General features: G+C 35.9%; 1 protein-coding gene across 1 annotated transcript in view; it reads left to right on the top strand.

Annotated features, from left to right (window-relative positions):
- The window catches only part of GPC5 (glypican 5), a 1,333,521-nt gene extending 1,320,124 nt beyond the window's left edge, over window positions 1–13,397 (top strand). Inside the window, exon 8 of the mRNA XM_073894400.1 lies at window positions 12,339–13,397. Coding sequence (XP_073750501.1) covers window positions 12,339–12,496 — 158 coding nt within the window. The 3' untranslated portion in view covers window positions 12,497–13,397. The remainder of the gene's footprint in view (window positions 1–12,338) is intronic.
- The last annotated feature ends 4,347 nt before the right edge of the window (window positions 13,398–17,744 follow it).

Raw genomic sequence — 17,744 nt, 5'->3', positions numbered from 1 at the left:
ACCATGGGTCTGACCACAGGTGTGAGGGAGCCACAGACGACAGACATGGAAAGAGGTGAGAAACTATCACACTAAGAAGCCTGCATGGCAAAGACAATAGCACTTGGCTTTAAAAATTCCAGGGGCTGAATTTTGTGAGTTCTTACAACCAATGGGACCTTAATGCCTGGAACTATAAAAATCAACAGGCTCAGCTCTGACAGAGCCCAGAGTATGATAGGAAGCTGAGCCCATGCCCTTAAAGAGACAGCACTACAAACCACAAGCAGAGATACAGCATAGAAGCAGCAGTTTGAAAAACACCTGGAGCATACAGGAAAGAGTTATTTACTAATCTCAGAGTTTCCTGAAGGACTTCTCAGGAACAAAGGAGCTGGTAGCCACCATTTCCCTCTCTTGCCCCCAGGATAAACACATGGTCACCTGCAGGAACCAGCACACCACCAGCATTTACTACTAATCTACTTACACCATGCTCTGCCCCCTTTAGCAGGGCCTGCCTCAGTCCCAATGCTGCAGGTCCCCTTCTCAAGGAGAACCTGTACAATCCTTGCCAACACTGAGTTTCCCAACTGTATGCTTTGCAGGACCTCAGTCCGGGTGGCTGCAGCTGGTCACCTCCCACTGAGGACGTGTGCACTCTACCCATGCACCTTGCAGGGTGACCCCAGACACTCCAGTCTCAGTGGCAACTGGGCATCTCCTGTGGAAGAGACCAGCACCACCTTGTTAAAAGTGCATGCCCTGCCCACTACTTTCAAGAGCAAGAGACATAACTGACTTTCCTAACACAGAGACATAGGCACAGTTAGACGAAATAAGGACAGAGAAATATGTCCCATATGAAAGAATAAGACAAAATCACAGCAAGAGACTTAAGTGAAACAGAAATAACATTCCTGATAGGGAATTTAAAGTAGTGACCATAAATATACTCATTGGACTTGAGAAAAGAGTAGAAAACAGCAAAATGCTGAACACAAAGATAAAAAAGAATCAGAGATGAAGGATACAATAATTGAAGTTAAAAATACATTAGATGGAATAAATAGCAGGCTAGAAGAAACAGAAGAACAGATCAGCGACCTAGAGGACAGAGTAAGAGAAAGTAAAAAAGTTGAGCAAGTGAGAGAAAAAATTTATCCAAAATGAGAATAGACTTAGGGAACTCAGTTACTCCATCAAGCATAATAACATTCACTTTCTAGGGATCCCAGAAGAAGAGAGAGAAAAGGGGGCAGAAAATTTATTTGAAGAATAGCTGGAAACTTCCTGATTTGGGAGAAGGGAACAAATTCAGATCCAGAAGGCACAGAGATCTCCCAACAAAAAATCAACCCAAGGAGGTCCACACCAAGACACATGGTAGTTAAAATGGCAAAAAGCAGTGATAAAGAATTTAAAAAGCAGCAAGAGAAAAGAGAACAGAGAACAGTTACATACAAAGGAAAACCCATAAGGCTATCAGCAGTTTTTTAAACAGAAACTTTGCAGGTCAAAAGAGAGTGGTATGATATATTCAAAGTGCTAAAAGGAAAAAATCTGCACCAAGAATACCCTATCCAGCAAAAATATCAATCAGAATAGAAGGAGAGATAAACAATTTCCAAGAAAAAAGTTAAAGGAGTTCATGACCACTAAATCAGCCCTATAAAATATGTTCAAGGGGACTTTTTGAGTGGAGAAGAAAGACCAAAGTAAGAGTAAGAAAAGTAGGAAGCACAGAATCAGTAAAAATAAGTATATCTGTAAAAATCAGTCAAGAAATTCACAAAATAAAAAGAAGTATGACACCGTATACCTAAAACATGGGGAGGAGAGGGGAGTAAAGAATGGATTCAAACTTAACCATCAACTTAAGATAGACTGCTGTACACAGATGTAATATACAAATCTAATGGTAACCACATATCAAAAACCAGTAATAGATACACAAAAGATAAAGAGAAAGGAATCCAAGTATATCACTAAAGAAAGCCAACTTATGTAGAGAGAAGAGAGCAAGGGAAGAAAGGAACAGAGAGGATCCACAAAAACAAACACACGAAAAATAACAAAATGGCAATATATAACTTTGAATGTAAATGGACTAAATGCTCCAACCAAAAGACATAGGAGCACCTGGGTGGCTCAGTCAAGTCAGTTAAGCATCTGACTCTTGATTTCAGCTCTGGTCATGATCTCAGGGTTGTGAGACTGTGTCCCACATGGGCCTCTACACTGGGCATGGAGCCTGCTTAAGATTCTCTCTCTCTCTCTCCCTCAGCCCCTCCACACCCCTCTCCCTAAGGGGGGAAAAAAGACATAGGGTGATGGAATGGATAAAAATACAAGACCCATTTATGTGCTGCCTACAAAACACATGCCTATTGAAAGTAAGGAGATGGAGAAATATTTATCATGAAAACAGATGTGAAAAGAAAACTGGAGTAGAAATACATCAGACAAAATCAATGTTAAAGACTGTCACAAGAGAAAAAAAAAAGGACACTATATAATCATTAAGGGGACAATCCAAAAAGAAGATATAACAATTGTAAATATTTATGCACCCAACATGGGAATACCCAAATACATAAAATAGTTAATAATATAAAGGAACAAATACAATACAATGAAATAATAGTAACACAATGATAGTAAGGGACTTTAACACCCCACTTACATCAATGCACAAATCATCCAAACAGAAAATCAAGAAGCAATTCATGGCTTTTATTGACACACTGAACCAGATGGATATAATAGATATATTCAAGTTTATTTTTTAAAGATTTTTTTTATTTATTTGAGAGAGAGCACAAGTGGAGGGAGAAGCAGAGACAGAGGGAAAAGCAGGCTCCCCACTGAGCAGGGAACTGACACAGGGAGCAGGACCTTGCGATTATGACCTAAGCCAAAGGCAGGTGCTCAACCAACTGAGCCATGAGGCACCCCTGATATATTCAGAACATTCCATCCTAAAACAGAATACACATCGTTTCAAGTGCATACAGATCATTCTCCAGAATACATATTAGGTCACAAAATAAGTCTCAACAAATTCAAAAAGATCAAAGCTATACCATGCATCTTTTCTGGACACAACACAATGAAACTAGAAATCAACAACAAAAAAAATCTTGAAAGACCACAAATACATGGAGGATAAATAACACACTATTAAACAATGAATGTCTCAACCAAAAAATCAAAGAAGAAATCAAAAGATACCTGGAGACAAATGAAAACACAATCATCCAAAATCTTTGGGATGCAACAAAGCTGTTCTAAGAGGGAAGTTTATAGCAATACAGACCTACCTCAAGCAGCAAGAAAAGTCTCAAACAACCTCACCTTACAGCTAAAAGGAACTAAAAAAAGAACAAACAATGCCCAAATCTAGCAGAAGGAAGAAAACAATAAAGATTAGAGCAGAAATAAATGAGGGAAGGGAAGGGCAGGGAAGGGAGGGGAGGGGGGGGGAGGGGAGGGGAGGGAAGGAAAAAGGAAAAAAGGAAAAGATCAATGAAATGAGGAGCTGGTTCTTTGAAAAGATCAAGAAAATTGATAAACCTCTAGCCACACTCATCAAAAAAAGAGAGAGGGAGAGGACTCAAACAAAATAAAAAATGAAAGAGGAGAAATAAATAACTAACATCACATAAATACAAAAGAGATTATGAAAAATTATATGCCCACAAACTGGACAACCTTAAAGAAATGGATAAATGCTTAAAACTGTATGACCTTCCAAAGTTGAATCAGGACAAAATAGAAAATTTGAACACTGCTTACCAGCAAGGTAATTGAATCAGTAATCAAAAATCTCCCAAAAAACAGGACCAGAAGCCTTCACAGGTGAATTCTATCAAACATTTAAAAGAGTTAATACTTATTAATCTCAAACTATACCAAAAAATAGAAGTGGAAGGAAAGCTTCCCAGATCAGTCTATGAGGTCAGCATTATCCTGATACCAAAACCAGAAAAAGACACCACAAACAAAAAGAGAACTATTGGCTAATATCTCTGATGAACATAGATGGAAAAATCCTCAACATATTAGTAAACAGAATCCAACAATACATTAAATAAATCATACACCATAATCTGGTGGGATTTATCCCGGGGATACAAGGGTGATTCGATATTTGCAAATCAATAGGATACAACACATCAATAAGAGAAAGGATAAAAACCATATGATCATTTCAACTGAAGCAGAAAAAGCATTTAACAAGGTACAACATCCATTCACATTAAAAACCCCCAACAAAGTAGGTTTAGAGGGAACAGACCTCAACATAATCAAGGCTTTATATGAAAAACCCACATCTAACATCATAATGGAGAAAAACAGAGTGTTTTCCCTAAGGTCAGGAAAAAGACAGGGATGTCCACTCTCACCACTATTATTGAACATAGTACTGGAAGTCCTAGCCACAGCAATGAAAAGAGAAAAGAGAAAGGCACCTGGGTGGCTCAGTCAGTTAAGTGTCTGTCTTTGGCTTAGGTCATGATCCCAGGGTCCTGGGATCGAGCCCTGTGTCCCTTCCTGCTGAGCAGGGAGCCCACTCCCCCTCTCCCCTTCCTGTGCTCCCTCTCTCTCTCTCTCTCTCTCTCTCACAAATAGATATATAAAATCTATTTAAAAAGTTAATTTTTTTAAAAAGAGAGAAGGAAATAAAAGACACCCAAATTAGTAAGAAAGAAGTAAAACTTACATTATTTGCATTTCACATGATACTACATATAGAAAACCCTAAAGACTACCAAAAACACGAGAATGATAAGTGTATTCGGCAAGGTTGTAGGATATACACTTGATGTACAAAAACCCATCACACTTCTATACACTAATTATGAAGCAGCAGAAACAGAAATTAAGAAAATAATCCCATTTACAATTGCCCCCAAAATAATAAAATACCCAGGAATAATCTTAACCAAAGAGGTGAAAGACCTGTAATCTTAAAAACTATACAATGTTGATGAAAAAAATTGAGGATGACTAAACGAAATGAAAAGACATTCCATGCTCCTGGATTGGAAGAGCAAATATTGTTAAAATGTCCATACTACCCAAAGCAATCTACACATTTAATGCAATCCCAATCAAAATACCAACAGCATTTTTCACAGAACTAGAACAAACAATCCTAAAATGTGTATGGAGCCACAAAAGACCCCAAATAGCCAAAGGAATCTTGAACAAAACTGTAGGTATCATACTTTAAGACTTCAAGTTATATCAAAAACTACAGTAATCAAAACAATATGGTACTGGCACAAAAATAGACACATAGTTCAGTGGAACAGAACAGAAAGCCAAGAAATGAACCTACAATTACATGTCAATTAATCTTTGACAAAGGAGGCAAGAATATGCAATGGGAAAAAGACAGATGGTATTGGGAAAACTGGACAGCTACATGCAGAAAAATAAAACTGGACCATTTTCTTACACCATATACAAAAATAAACTCAAAATGGACTAAGAACCTAAATGGGAGACATGAAACCATAAAAATCCTAGAAGAGAGCACAGGCAGTAATTTCTCTGACATCAGCCATAAAAACATTTGTCTAAATATGTCTCCTGAGGCAAGGGAAATAAAAGCAAAAATAAACTATTGGGACTATTTCAAAATAAAAAGCTTCTGCACAGAAAAAGAACAAAACAAAAAGGGTAACTTTACTGAGTCAGAGAAAATTGGAAGGTCATTGCAAATGACCTACCTAATAAAGCATTAGTATCCAAAATATATAAAGAACTTATACAACTCAACAATAAAAAAAACAAATTTGCCAAAGATTCATTGACTACAATTAAAAGTGGGCAGAGGACGTGAACAGATATTTCTCCAAAGAAGACATACAGATAACCAACAGACACAAAAAAAGATGCTCAACATCACTCATCATCAGGGAAATACAAATCAAAACCACCTCACACCAGTCAGAATGGCTAGTATCAAAAAGACAAGAAATAACAAGTGTTAGTGAGGATGTGGAGAAAAAGTAATCTTCATGCCCTGTTGGTGGGAATGCAAACTGGCACAGCCACTGTGGAAGATAGTATGGCAGTTCCTCAAAAAAATTAAAGATAGAACTACCCTACTATCCAAGAATGGCTCTACTGGGTATTTATCCAAAGAATATGAACTAATTTGAAGAGATATATACACCCTTATATTTATTGCAGCATTATTTATAATAGGCAAACTATGGAAGTAGCCCAGGTATCCATCTATAGATGAATGGATAAATGGATAAAGATGTGGTATATATATTCTTATATATATAGGAATATGATTCAGCCATAAAAAGAACGAAATCTTGCCACTTGCAACAATATGGTTGGATCTAGAAAACATAATGCCAAGCAAAATAAGTGAGTCAGAGAAAGAAATACCATATGATTTCACTCATATGTGGAATTTAAGAAACAAATGAACAAAAGCAAAAAAGAGAGAAACAAGCCAAAAAACAGACCCTCAACTACAGAGAACAGATGGTTACTAGAGGAGAGGTGGGGGAAGGGATGGGTAAAATCCATCCCTTAAGTGTACTCTCAGGAGTACACTTCTCTTGATAAGCACTAATATACGGAATTGTTGAATCACTATATGGTACAGCTCTAATATAACAATGTATGTTAACTACCTTGGAATTAAAATGTAAAATGAATGAATGAAACTGAATTTGAGGAACTAAATAGACATATTCCAAAGAGACATACAAATGGCCAACCGGTACATGAGAAAGCTAAGTGCTAAACATCACTAATCGTCAGAGAAATGCAAACCAAAACCACTGTGTGATATCACCTCACACCCATTAGTATGGCTACTATCAAAAAGACAACAAACGTTGGTAAGGATGTGGAGAAAAAGGGAACTCGTGTGCACTGTTAATAGGAATGTAATTTGGTTTGCACACAATGGAAATCAACATAGAATTCCTTAAAATATTAAACATAGGACTACCATAGGATGCAGCAATCCCACTTCTGGGCATATAACCAAAGGAAATTAAAACAGGATCTCAAAGAAATATCATTACTCTCATGTTCATTGCCTCATTATTCACAACCGCCAAGATAAGGAAACAGCCTAAGAATTCATTAATGGGAAAATATGTGGTATATATACACACAATGGAATATTCAGCCATGAGAAAGAAGAAAATTGTGCCATTTGAGACAAATGAGGACATTATGCTAAGTGAAATAACTCATAGAAAGACAAATACTGTATTTATATACTTGAATGAAATATACTTATATACTTCATTTATATGTGAAACCTAAAAAAGACTAAAGTCAGAAACAGTAGAGTGGTGGTTACCAGGGACTGGGGGTGGGTAGTGGTGAGGGAAATGGGGAGATGTTGGTCAAAGGATGCAATGGTCCAGGTATAAGATAAATAAGTTCTGGTGATCTAGTGTACAGCATGGTCATTATAGCTATAATACTGTATTATATGCTTGAAAGTCACTGAGAGATTAGATCTAAAATGTTCTCACCACAAAAAAGAAATGGTAATTATGTGACGTGATGAAGATGTGTTAGCTAAAACTATGATGGTAATCATTTGCAATATTTAAGTATTTCAAATCAGTGTGTTGTATACTTTAAACTTACACAAAATTGTGTGTCAATTACACCTCATTAAAGATGGGGGGAAGAAAAACTGAATTAGAGAAAAATTTTTTATAATTTTGTGATTTTCTGTACTCGTTTAAATTATCAATTTATTCATTCACCTAATTATTACCAAGTGCCTACTAGGTGAACACAGAAATTAATGAGGGATACCCTACCCTCAAAGAAAGACAGCTATAGACTATCAGATTTCAGTTACCCCTAAAGGTCATGAAAATATATAAAGTTATATCAAATATTTTTCTGTACCAATATCTACTCTTTGAATCATGTTATGTGTGCACTTAGTTTCCTTAACCCAATTTACTAGTAACATTTATTTTTATTCACATTGTACAGATTAATATTTTGTGAATAAATAGGTGCATATTTTCTTAATTATGCCGATAAAATTACCTCATAAAGGTGGAATTATTGGGTTGAGGTAACATATATTTAAAACATTTTTATATATATTGACAAATGCCCTAAAAAGGAGGTTGTATCCTTGATAAAACTGACTATTATCTCCTCTCTGCCTTGCCTTTGTCACTGGACATTAGGTAATTGACATCATGTGTAAAATGATATTTATTTTCTTTCCAGCAAAGAAGGCTTTTCAATTTTTTTTTAGAGATAAGTTAAACTTTTATCTTGTAAATATCCATTTACTTCCTTTCACCATTTTTCTATTGGGATTTTTGTTGTTTTCTTATGAATTCTAAGAACTCTTTGTGTTAGAGACATTGCTGCAACATGCACTGCAATATTTCCTCCACTTCACTATTTGTCCCTGTACTTTACTTTTCCACGTTGCACAGAGATTCTTTTTTTCAGATGTTAAAGCTATTACTCTTTTATTTTATAGAGTCTGCCTAAAAATCTATATGCTTTCCCCCACCTACATGTAAATTTAAAAAAACAACCTGCAGGATTTGTCTGCTTCCTCATTATTTATACTTAAGTCTTTGGTCTTAGAGGCACTTAATTTAGAGAATGCTCTGGGGTAAATATCTATTTTATTTTCCAAATACTTAATCAATTAGTCAGGACTGTATTTTGACTAACCCTCCTTTCTCACTGAAAATGCTGTCATTTCAAAGTTCCGTAAAACCGAAGTCATGTCTAAAGTCACCCAGCCAGCCTATGGCTGAGTCAATGTTTGACTGCAAGTTCAATGCTTTATTTGTGTAGTGGCAAAGAGCGTGGTGCTAGGATCAAAGAGAACCACATTTGACTGGGACACACCTGGGATTTAGCTACAACCACATTACCTTGAGCAGACTACTCCTTCAGCTCCTAATCTGTAGATGGGAGAAAATAATTCTACCTAACTCATTCGACTGTGTGAGAATCACATCTTTCAATTTATTCATTCAGTGCTATTTATTAAAAGCATACTATGTAATAGACATTTTTAGACTATTTGTAGAGATAAATTATTTTGACTTTGTTGAACTCAAATAATGACCTATAGTCCACCCCCAACATTTAAATCTGCCCTACATTCTCACCATTGGTAGAAAAGACAACAGTTGTTGTTGTTTTTTGTTTTTTGTTTTTGTTTTTTTTAAGACTCAAAGTATGAAGAAAAAGCCTGTAAATGCATAGTGCATATTCAGTCTCCAGCAGGGTGCCTGACAGAGAGGTAGCAGAAAGTAAATTTTGTAAATGAGTGACTAAACTAAGAATTAATTCTTGCCCATGTAATTTTCCTTATTAAAAATAGAGAATAAATTATCTTTAAACATAATCTTCATTGTTCAGTGAAGCTAAGAGAATTTTTTAAATATGTGGATAGATGAAGTGGAGAGAAAGAGAGGAAGAAATACCCACATTCCCCTGTCACAAGGCAAAGGTTGGCATATGCAGGATAAAAAAGCAGCTACATGGGGCGCCTGGGTGGCTTAGTCAGTTAGCCATCTGACTCTTGATTTCTGCTCAGGTCATGGTCTCACAGTCCTTGGATCAGGGAGCTTAGGGCTCTGCACTCAGAGGAGAGTCTGCTTGAGATTCTGCCTTTTCCTCTCCCTCTTCCCCTCCCCTCCATACACGTGCATGTGTGTGCACATACTCTGTCTCTAAAAGAAATCGTTTTTTAAAAAACAAAAAGAAAAGAAACTACAATCCTCTCAGATTCATCAAGTCATTTTGATTCAACAGTTTACTTGCCACATGAATTCTAATTCTGAGTACTGACAGTTGCTTAATACACAAAAGTAGCACATAATCAGCCATCCCAAATAAAGGAAGAAAACACACACACATACACACATATTCTGGGCAACATAATTAATGTTCTGTGTTCCCAATATGTGGGATTATGTTCCCAATCTGTGTTACATGTTGATTTCTTGGTGCCCAGCAAAGTGCCCGGAGTCAATCCAGCTAGTGATCAGAACACAAGCTGGGTCTGGACTTCTGGATCTGACCCCTGCTTCCCCTGTTCACATGTTACTTAACCTCCCAGGGCCTCAGATTCCTCAGCTATAAAATCAGGCACAGTAACAGTGCCGACTACATGGGACTATCATGAGAATTAAACAAGTTAATGTTTGTGAAGTGTTTAGAACAATACTGGCACCTTAGCATGTGCTCTATAGGTATCGCCAAATAAATTAACACATGACACTTCTTTCGTGGTGCCATTTCTGACCAAGTTACATCCATCCCTTTTACATACTTCATAGTACCAACCATCAGGCATGTACCCAAATTTTAATAGCACATTTATTTTTATAATAATATGATTATCTGTCTTCCCTCACCAAACACAGAAATATGAATTTATTGGCATCTTGTATATTGCTAAGATGCACGAAAAAGATTATTCAAAGATTACTTTTTGTTTAATGTATTAATGTAATAAATTCCCAAACTAATTTTTTTCTGTTATGGGTCTTTGGTTAAGCTTTGGTATAATTTACAATTAAATTAAATTCCTTTAAGAAAACCATCTTTGCATCAAATAATTGCGGGGCTAGCCTTCTTAGCACGCTCAGATTTCTTGACAGATATCAAGATCACATTGTGATTTGATCCGAAATTGTAGCCTTCACTGCAAGGCTCTTGAAGGGATCTTTAATTGTTATCATATAAGTCTCATCTCAAGGGTCCATCATCCTTAGAACTATTAATAACATCTCTACTTCAGATGTGAAAATGACATCTGCTTGAAAGTGGGATATCCCTCCCAGCATTGCCTGACTTGCTGACCCAAGATTTAACCTCTTTCTACTTACACATTTTTACTCATTTTGATACCCTTGAACCCAGACCAGTGGCTGGCTTATGAATGAATGAAGCTCAAAAAGGCATAAGAAAAAGTTACTCATGAATCCAACCCAGACACCACTTCAGGGTGTTTTAAAAAAGAAAAGCAAATCCCTTCAAGCTCAAATTTATACAATTATCTTGGAAATAAATTCTTTTTAATTGCCTAAAGTCCTAAGAGCTCCTTGTTAAGCTCTGGCTATAACAAGAAGTATGAAACCATGACTAAAATATTCACACTCTGGTCCCTATTAAAAAAAAAAAATCACTAGTTTATTCATCTTGCCTAATGACAGAGAAGGGCAAAACAGGTACCCAAACAATGAATGATAATGTAAGAGCTGTAAAATCAATATGTCAGATCAGTAGAGCTGTGCTTCGTTTTAATGTTTTCATCCCTGAATGCAGTAGAGCTTACCTTCTGAATCGTATACGTGTATTGACCTGATTACATAAATATTGACTTTTCCTTATATGAGGATTTTTTCAATCTCACTGTAATTACGATGTCAATATTTATGGCTGTAGCAACACTGAATTTAAACTTTATTAATTGTGACTGATAGTGGTATGCCATGAGATATTTGAGATGGCCATCTGGTCTCAAAACATTGCAGGTACTACATAGTAAATGATAAGTTAGTAACTCTCTACAGATATCACAGTAAGGTAGTCGTCTTTAAGAAAAGGATTATTTCATTCCCAATAATTTGGGGGCTGTTCTCCTCAACTTGTCAGGTTTCATAGAACAGAGAAGTAATAACCAGGATGTACCTGGATCTTGGTCTATCATTTTACCCATTTTTTTTTAAATCCAACACATCATTCCTAACTTTAATCCCCACCCTACTACAAATTATTTGATCTGTTGACAGATGTCTACACCTCCATCCCTACAGCTGTGTAGGTGTGTAAAGGATATCATTTAATATTTGTTATTATTCTTTGATATTTTTCCAATGAGGATCCTATGCATAGTTCAGTCTAAAACAAAATACAATCTGTATAAATTCTATTTTACAAATGTCCTAATTGTTTCTCCTTACATGGTTTTGTTTTCACTAGAAAAGTTTCACACAGTTACTGCAATTGTTACATCTCTGAGGCAAGCAAGTGCCATACCTCAGGACATTTTAATTAAATTTCTTTTTTTTTAAACCAATCAGTGACATTAGAAAAATATTCCAAGTGCTTTAAAGAGCTGGAGAGTTTTCATTTTGCTCTTATAATATTTTTGAGAACTTCCACTCAAGGGCCTGAACTCTCTAATTTAAGAACAGAAGTACCTGTGGCATGTCACCCATGTTGAGTTAGGCGAACGCATGGGGAAGGCTAGGATAAAACACTTGTCATCAACATTTTGGGTTTAACAGCTGTTCTAGACACATCATGGCGAGGGGCTCATGCATTATCCTGTGTTTTCTTATTTGCTTCTGCAGGGATGCCAGAAGAGATGAACCTCAGTGACGTAAAGCAGATCCATCAGACAGGCCAAGGTAGTACTTTAGATACAACGGGAGCAGGATGTTCAGCAGCGACTGAATCTACCACATTTATGCTGATGGGTGTGGTAATGTTACTTCGTTGGCTTTGGTAACTGAACTCTTCCACCCTGATAAACCTGTCTTATTGGAGTCTTGATTTCTCCCGTCTTCACCTGACTGGAATAAGAAATCTTTTCGAATGTAACAATTATATTTACGAAAAAGTATGTCACACTAACTTCTTATAAGCCAAGTGGGAATGTTCACAGAGTATTTAAAAATGATAGACTATTTGCAAACATGTCTTCTAGTATTCTAACTTAAATCTTCTTAAATTCTAACACATTAAACCTACAAATGTGAAGAGCACAGAAGCGACTTCAAATAAGAAGGATTTAGAATATCTGTAATTTTACTATCTTTGATTCTAAACTCTTTATAAAAGAAAAGTGTCTTAAATTGAAAGTGTATTTGCAGAACAATGAAAACAGTACATAGTGTTTCTTGAAATACTGAAATTAGAATTCCATTAAATGAATCAAAACAAATGATGGCAAATAGCATGCATGAATTTTTGAGATTCTTCCATTTTTGCAAGCTATATGAAGAAATTACTTGAAGTTTGTAAGTTATAGAGTAGATTGTTGAGGAGCATTTCATGTAATTTCATTGAAGAAACTTGATAAATTTTATCCACTGTAACTTCGCCATTGACAAACTTTAACCTGAATATTTTGGTAGCATCTGAGCTGTATTCTAATACATTCAAAATGCATCTTTGGTATTGTGGCTCTTTTCCCTCCCTTTGCCTAATGGATTTTGCCATGTTGTAAACACACACCTGCTCTGGGAATATCTCTAAGAAAGCCATTAATTATTTGGTAAATAACTTGCAAAATGATATATTCATCCATCCTCCAAATATTATTTGCTATTTTTTTAAATCAGTATTAAATAATTGAATATCTATACATTTCTAAGGCTCCTATTAATATCTAAAGACATGTACTAATACAGAAAATACCATTAATACAAAGCCAGAAATTACCATTAATACAAAGTGACGGAATCGAAAAGAGAAACGCTGAATTTGTAATTTTTTTTTTAAATGAAAGGATTTGAAATGACCTCTGAAGGAAAGTCAAACAGGACTCAAGTGATTGCAAATATTTGTGAAGGTGAAATCAATCTCCCCAAATCAGGAAAACAGTATATGATCAAATCTTGTTCTCTCGTGGGTTCTAAATTAACCAAAGGATCTGACAATGGTCCATTGAAACTACGATATGTTTAAACTGCCAAATCAGATTTTATTGCCTTTTAAACAGACCTCAAAACTGTAAGTGTATTCTACCTGCCAGGTCTGGCTGTCATTTCCCTAGGCTTCCATTCCAGATCTTAATATTTATTCCATGATCTACTTGGTTTATAACTCATTTGCACCACCACGCTCCACAAATTATAAACTTCAACATATATTTGTCTAGTCTTTATTCATTATTTAAATAAACAGGTAATATGAAGTCACCCATTTGTGACACTCCTGCCCAAGTCATGGTTGGTTTGCTCTGGCAAAACTTCTTTCCCAAACTTAGAGGAATTTGGAAGCAAACTGAAGGGCATGGCTTTGCAGACTATGATGTTTCTGGATTAAATAACATTATAGGAGAACATTTTAGATGTGGCAAGAGATGCATAAAAGCAGAGTGGTAACAAGAGTAATAGTATGAATGAATTTTTTTATCAACTAAATTTTACATCCTCAAGTGGGTGTTGTCTACCTCCAGGCAGGCACTCTAGAAACGATATACATCATAACAGTGCTACTCTAGCTTAAAACATGAGTAGGCTTTTAGAATTCCTTTAAGAGCCTGAGGCATATTTCCTAATATTCTCAATGAGGATATTCATTCTTTAAGACTCTACTCCATAGCATTGTATGTTTGACCAGCTCTTTATAATTTAAAAGCTCTTTAAAATGGAATAGAGTATCCCATTTGACCTTCCTCACCCTTCAAGGATGGGCTCAATTTTTAGCCAAATAAAAACAGTAACACTGAGGGTTTTTTAAAATGGCTCAGAATTTGTTTCTGAAGCCTTCCATAAGTCTAAAAACCTTTGAGCAATGGTAAGATTTTTGAATATGTGTCTATTTTCTAAGACGACTTAAAGGATAACATTCAAGTGAATATATATTTTTAAAATATCACTTAATCTTTATAGTCATATCTTATGCTTTGATCATTTAAACAATGGCTTTTTGTTAAATCTGAGTTATTTTGACATAAATTTAAGTGATCTTGGAACAGTCTAGTATTATGCATGCATGAGAGAAGAATCAGTTAATGATATGAGATAAAATTTATGTGGCTCTTCCTCTGTATAGCACCATGATCAGTGCTTTTATGCACAATTCCCTTTGGTCCTCCCAATAACATTATCACCTCCATATACCAATGAGAAAACTGAAGCTTACAAATATTATGTAATTTGTCTGGTGTCATACAACTCATCACAGTAGAATCAGATGGGTGAACATAACATCTCCAAATAAACTGTATATGTTCCTGGTTCAAAGATGGTATAGTTCAAACAATAGCGAAGAATCATGAGATTAGCATAAAAATTATTCAGAGGTAATTTAAGGCTCCAGACTAGGATTTAAAAAACAAATTCAATTGACTGTATAATGATAATTGTATAATTACAAAACTGCATATTAGTGCAAAAGCATAAAGGAAAGGAAATGTAAACATGAACCTTTTTTCAGTACTAGTCATTGCCCTCCCTAGGCTTCCATTCCAGATCTTAATATTTATTCCACGTTGAAAACCCATTCGAACACATCAACACCCAAGATACATCAGCTACCAAAAATGAGATAGAAAATACACAAGTTTTACAGCTATCATGGAATCATGAAATTCCTATTCTGTGCGACTGAAGGCTCTAAAATATTTCTTTAGCCATAAGGCACAGATGTCATAAAAAAAATAGGAAGGCAGGAAGAAAGGATGGCAAGGAAGAAGGAAGGAAAGATGTGAGGAAGGCAGGGAGGGAGGAAGGCAGGAAGTGGCAGAATATCATTTTTAAAGCCCTAGATTTGCCTTTTATCCTCTATTCGTTCAGGAATGTCTTATCAATGAAATAATGTCTGGAGTATTCTCTTGTCATTAAAGGATAGAAGTTAATAAGCTATTTCCTCCCAAACACTCAGATTTCTCTGAAGTGCTCAATGATGATGCTTGAAATTAGTTTATTGCTAATTGTTTTCAATCACTTAAAATATTGTTTCTATCATCATCACCCTTCAGGTACAATAAAAATTGTTTCTTCTTGAGTGAATGAATTCAACCTAGACTTCTGTTATTCTATGAGATATTCACAGGGCAGTCTGTGATATCAGTATTTCTTTATATTGCAAACTTTAGTAGCCTATATAATTACGTGGGTTGTATGAAAATTCAGAAATAGTTCTTAATGTTGTTAGGTATGACTTTGGGCATATCAAGTTTTTCTTTAAATGCAGATTATTGTAATTTATTATTTCTGATTAAAATATAGGTAAAACATATTGCTCAGGTTGAAAGTCTGCTTTCTTTGCCTTTGCTATAATTCCATGGTGACTGAAGTGGTGTTATGTCATTATTTTATAAATGCAGATTTAATCTAATGCAGTTCTTAAACTAGTCTCTTTGCTTTCATATGCAGAAAAATACTAAAGAATTTCTTCACAATATAATTTATCTTTATAGTGGAAACAACAATAGTATTTGGAACAGGGTAGGGTGGGATGAATATTTCTTGATAAATTTGCAAACATGATTCAAGAGTCTCTCGCCTTCTTGCACTCATCAATTGTCACAATGGAATCATCTTCACCATGAAGGATAGATCACACATCCCCCCAATTTTTACTTTGCCCATATCAAAGAACAAAAGGAAGAGGGAGAGAAGGAGACAGAGGAATTTGAAATCACCCAGAATTAAAAACAGAATAGTAAATATTTAAAGATCAAGAATTCATTGATGACAGAAGGGATAGGATTGACCCATAGGATGAATTTGGGTAACCTGGTAAATTAGTAAATTCCTACTTTTATTAGTTTCCATACCCACTTTTGAGAAGCACTGAACTAGAAGAAAGGAAGAATCGTAGAAGGAAGGCAGTGGGGAAGAGTCTCTGATTTTCCTAAGATTACCCAGGGAAGGCCACGAACATTAGAAAGAAAAAAAGCTCAATTGCAAGACAAATGCTGTGAGCAGTACAGTTTGTGCACCTGTCTTATCTTAGCTCTTTAAGAAATCTAAGCACTGACCAGGTGAAGAATGTTCAACAGTAGCAGTTTCTTCAGAATGAGGTTGAAAGACCCACATAGAACCAAGAAAGAGTCCAACTCCATAACTGTGGTCAAATTGTCAAAGACTTCCAGAATACAATTTACAAAGTCACTGTCCTTTTCCAACTCACCGTGCATGCTCATTGCTCAACCTGTTGCCCACATCACACTTTCACACCCCATATACATTTTCTTGCTGTTCTTTCTATTTCCGCTTTGGTTTCTTATAAAATTGAGTTAAGCGTATCTAACTCACAGAGTTAGAGGCCTAGATAATGCAACACACGTTAGGAATCCTCCTGTCCCGCTACCACCTTAATAATTCATGTTTGTTCCTTTCCCATTAAGCCTTCTGTTCAAATGCACATGTTCCCAGGATGTGACAATGACAAAATATTTAGTTATGGATTCTGCCTGTGGATAAGCTTTTGAATTGTAAACAGAACAACAAGAAGGAAGTGTGAAATTGAGTAAATAGAGTTTGGGGAGGGAAAAGTGAAAAACTACGGTGAGAATTCCTCCTGCCTGGTTTCATATTCCAAGTTTTGCTCAGCTTCATCCTGGCTACAAGGTAATAACCTTGTTGAAAATATATTTCAAAAAATATATTGGGAGTTAGGGAGTGATCTTGCTTTCATTGATTTTTAAAGGGATGTTGTCCCTGACCCAGTGTTTACTTGTGAATTGATCTCTGTAACAAACTGAAAATCTCAACCTCCCCATCCTGCTTGAAAGTTTACCTGACCAGTATGTTCGGACCGCCATGTTAGCACCTATCCCATGGGGCAGAGCATAGCCCAAATAGAGGTTTCTTCGGAATGGAGGTGAGAATCAATCATCAATAAGCAAGCAGTGCGTTGCTCAATATTGCACCAAGCGTCATCAAGAGTGGCCAAATCACTCCTTTAGGTATACATTGCTAATAAGTGAAAAAGCAAGTATTCTAAATTGAGTCGAACCTCAAAATCTCTTTCTACTGCACCATTCAGTATCCCATGAGCTCAAAAAACCTTGATTAGTC

This window comes from Callorhinus ursinus, unplaced genomic scaffold (genome assembly GCF_003265705.2).
Source record: "Callorhinus ursinus isolate GAN/ISIS: 27379988/994484 unplaced genomic scaffold, GSC_fseal_2.0 scaffold7, whole genome shotgun sequence".
In the NCBI taxonomy this organism is placed as follows: Eukaryota; Metazoa; Chordata; class Mammalia; order Carnivora; family Otariidae; genus Callorhinus; species Callorhinus ursinus.
The sequence above is the reverse complement of the archived record's forward strand: the minus strand, read 5'-3'. Positions and strand labels throughout refer to the sequence as shown.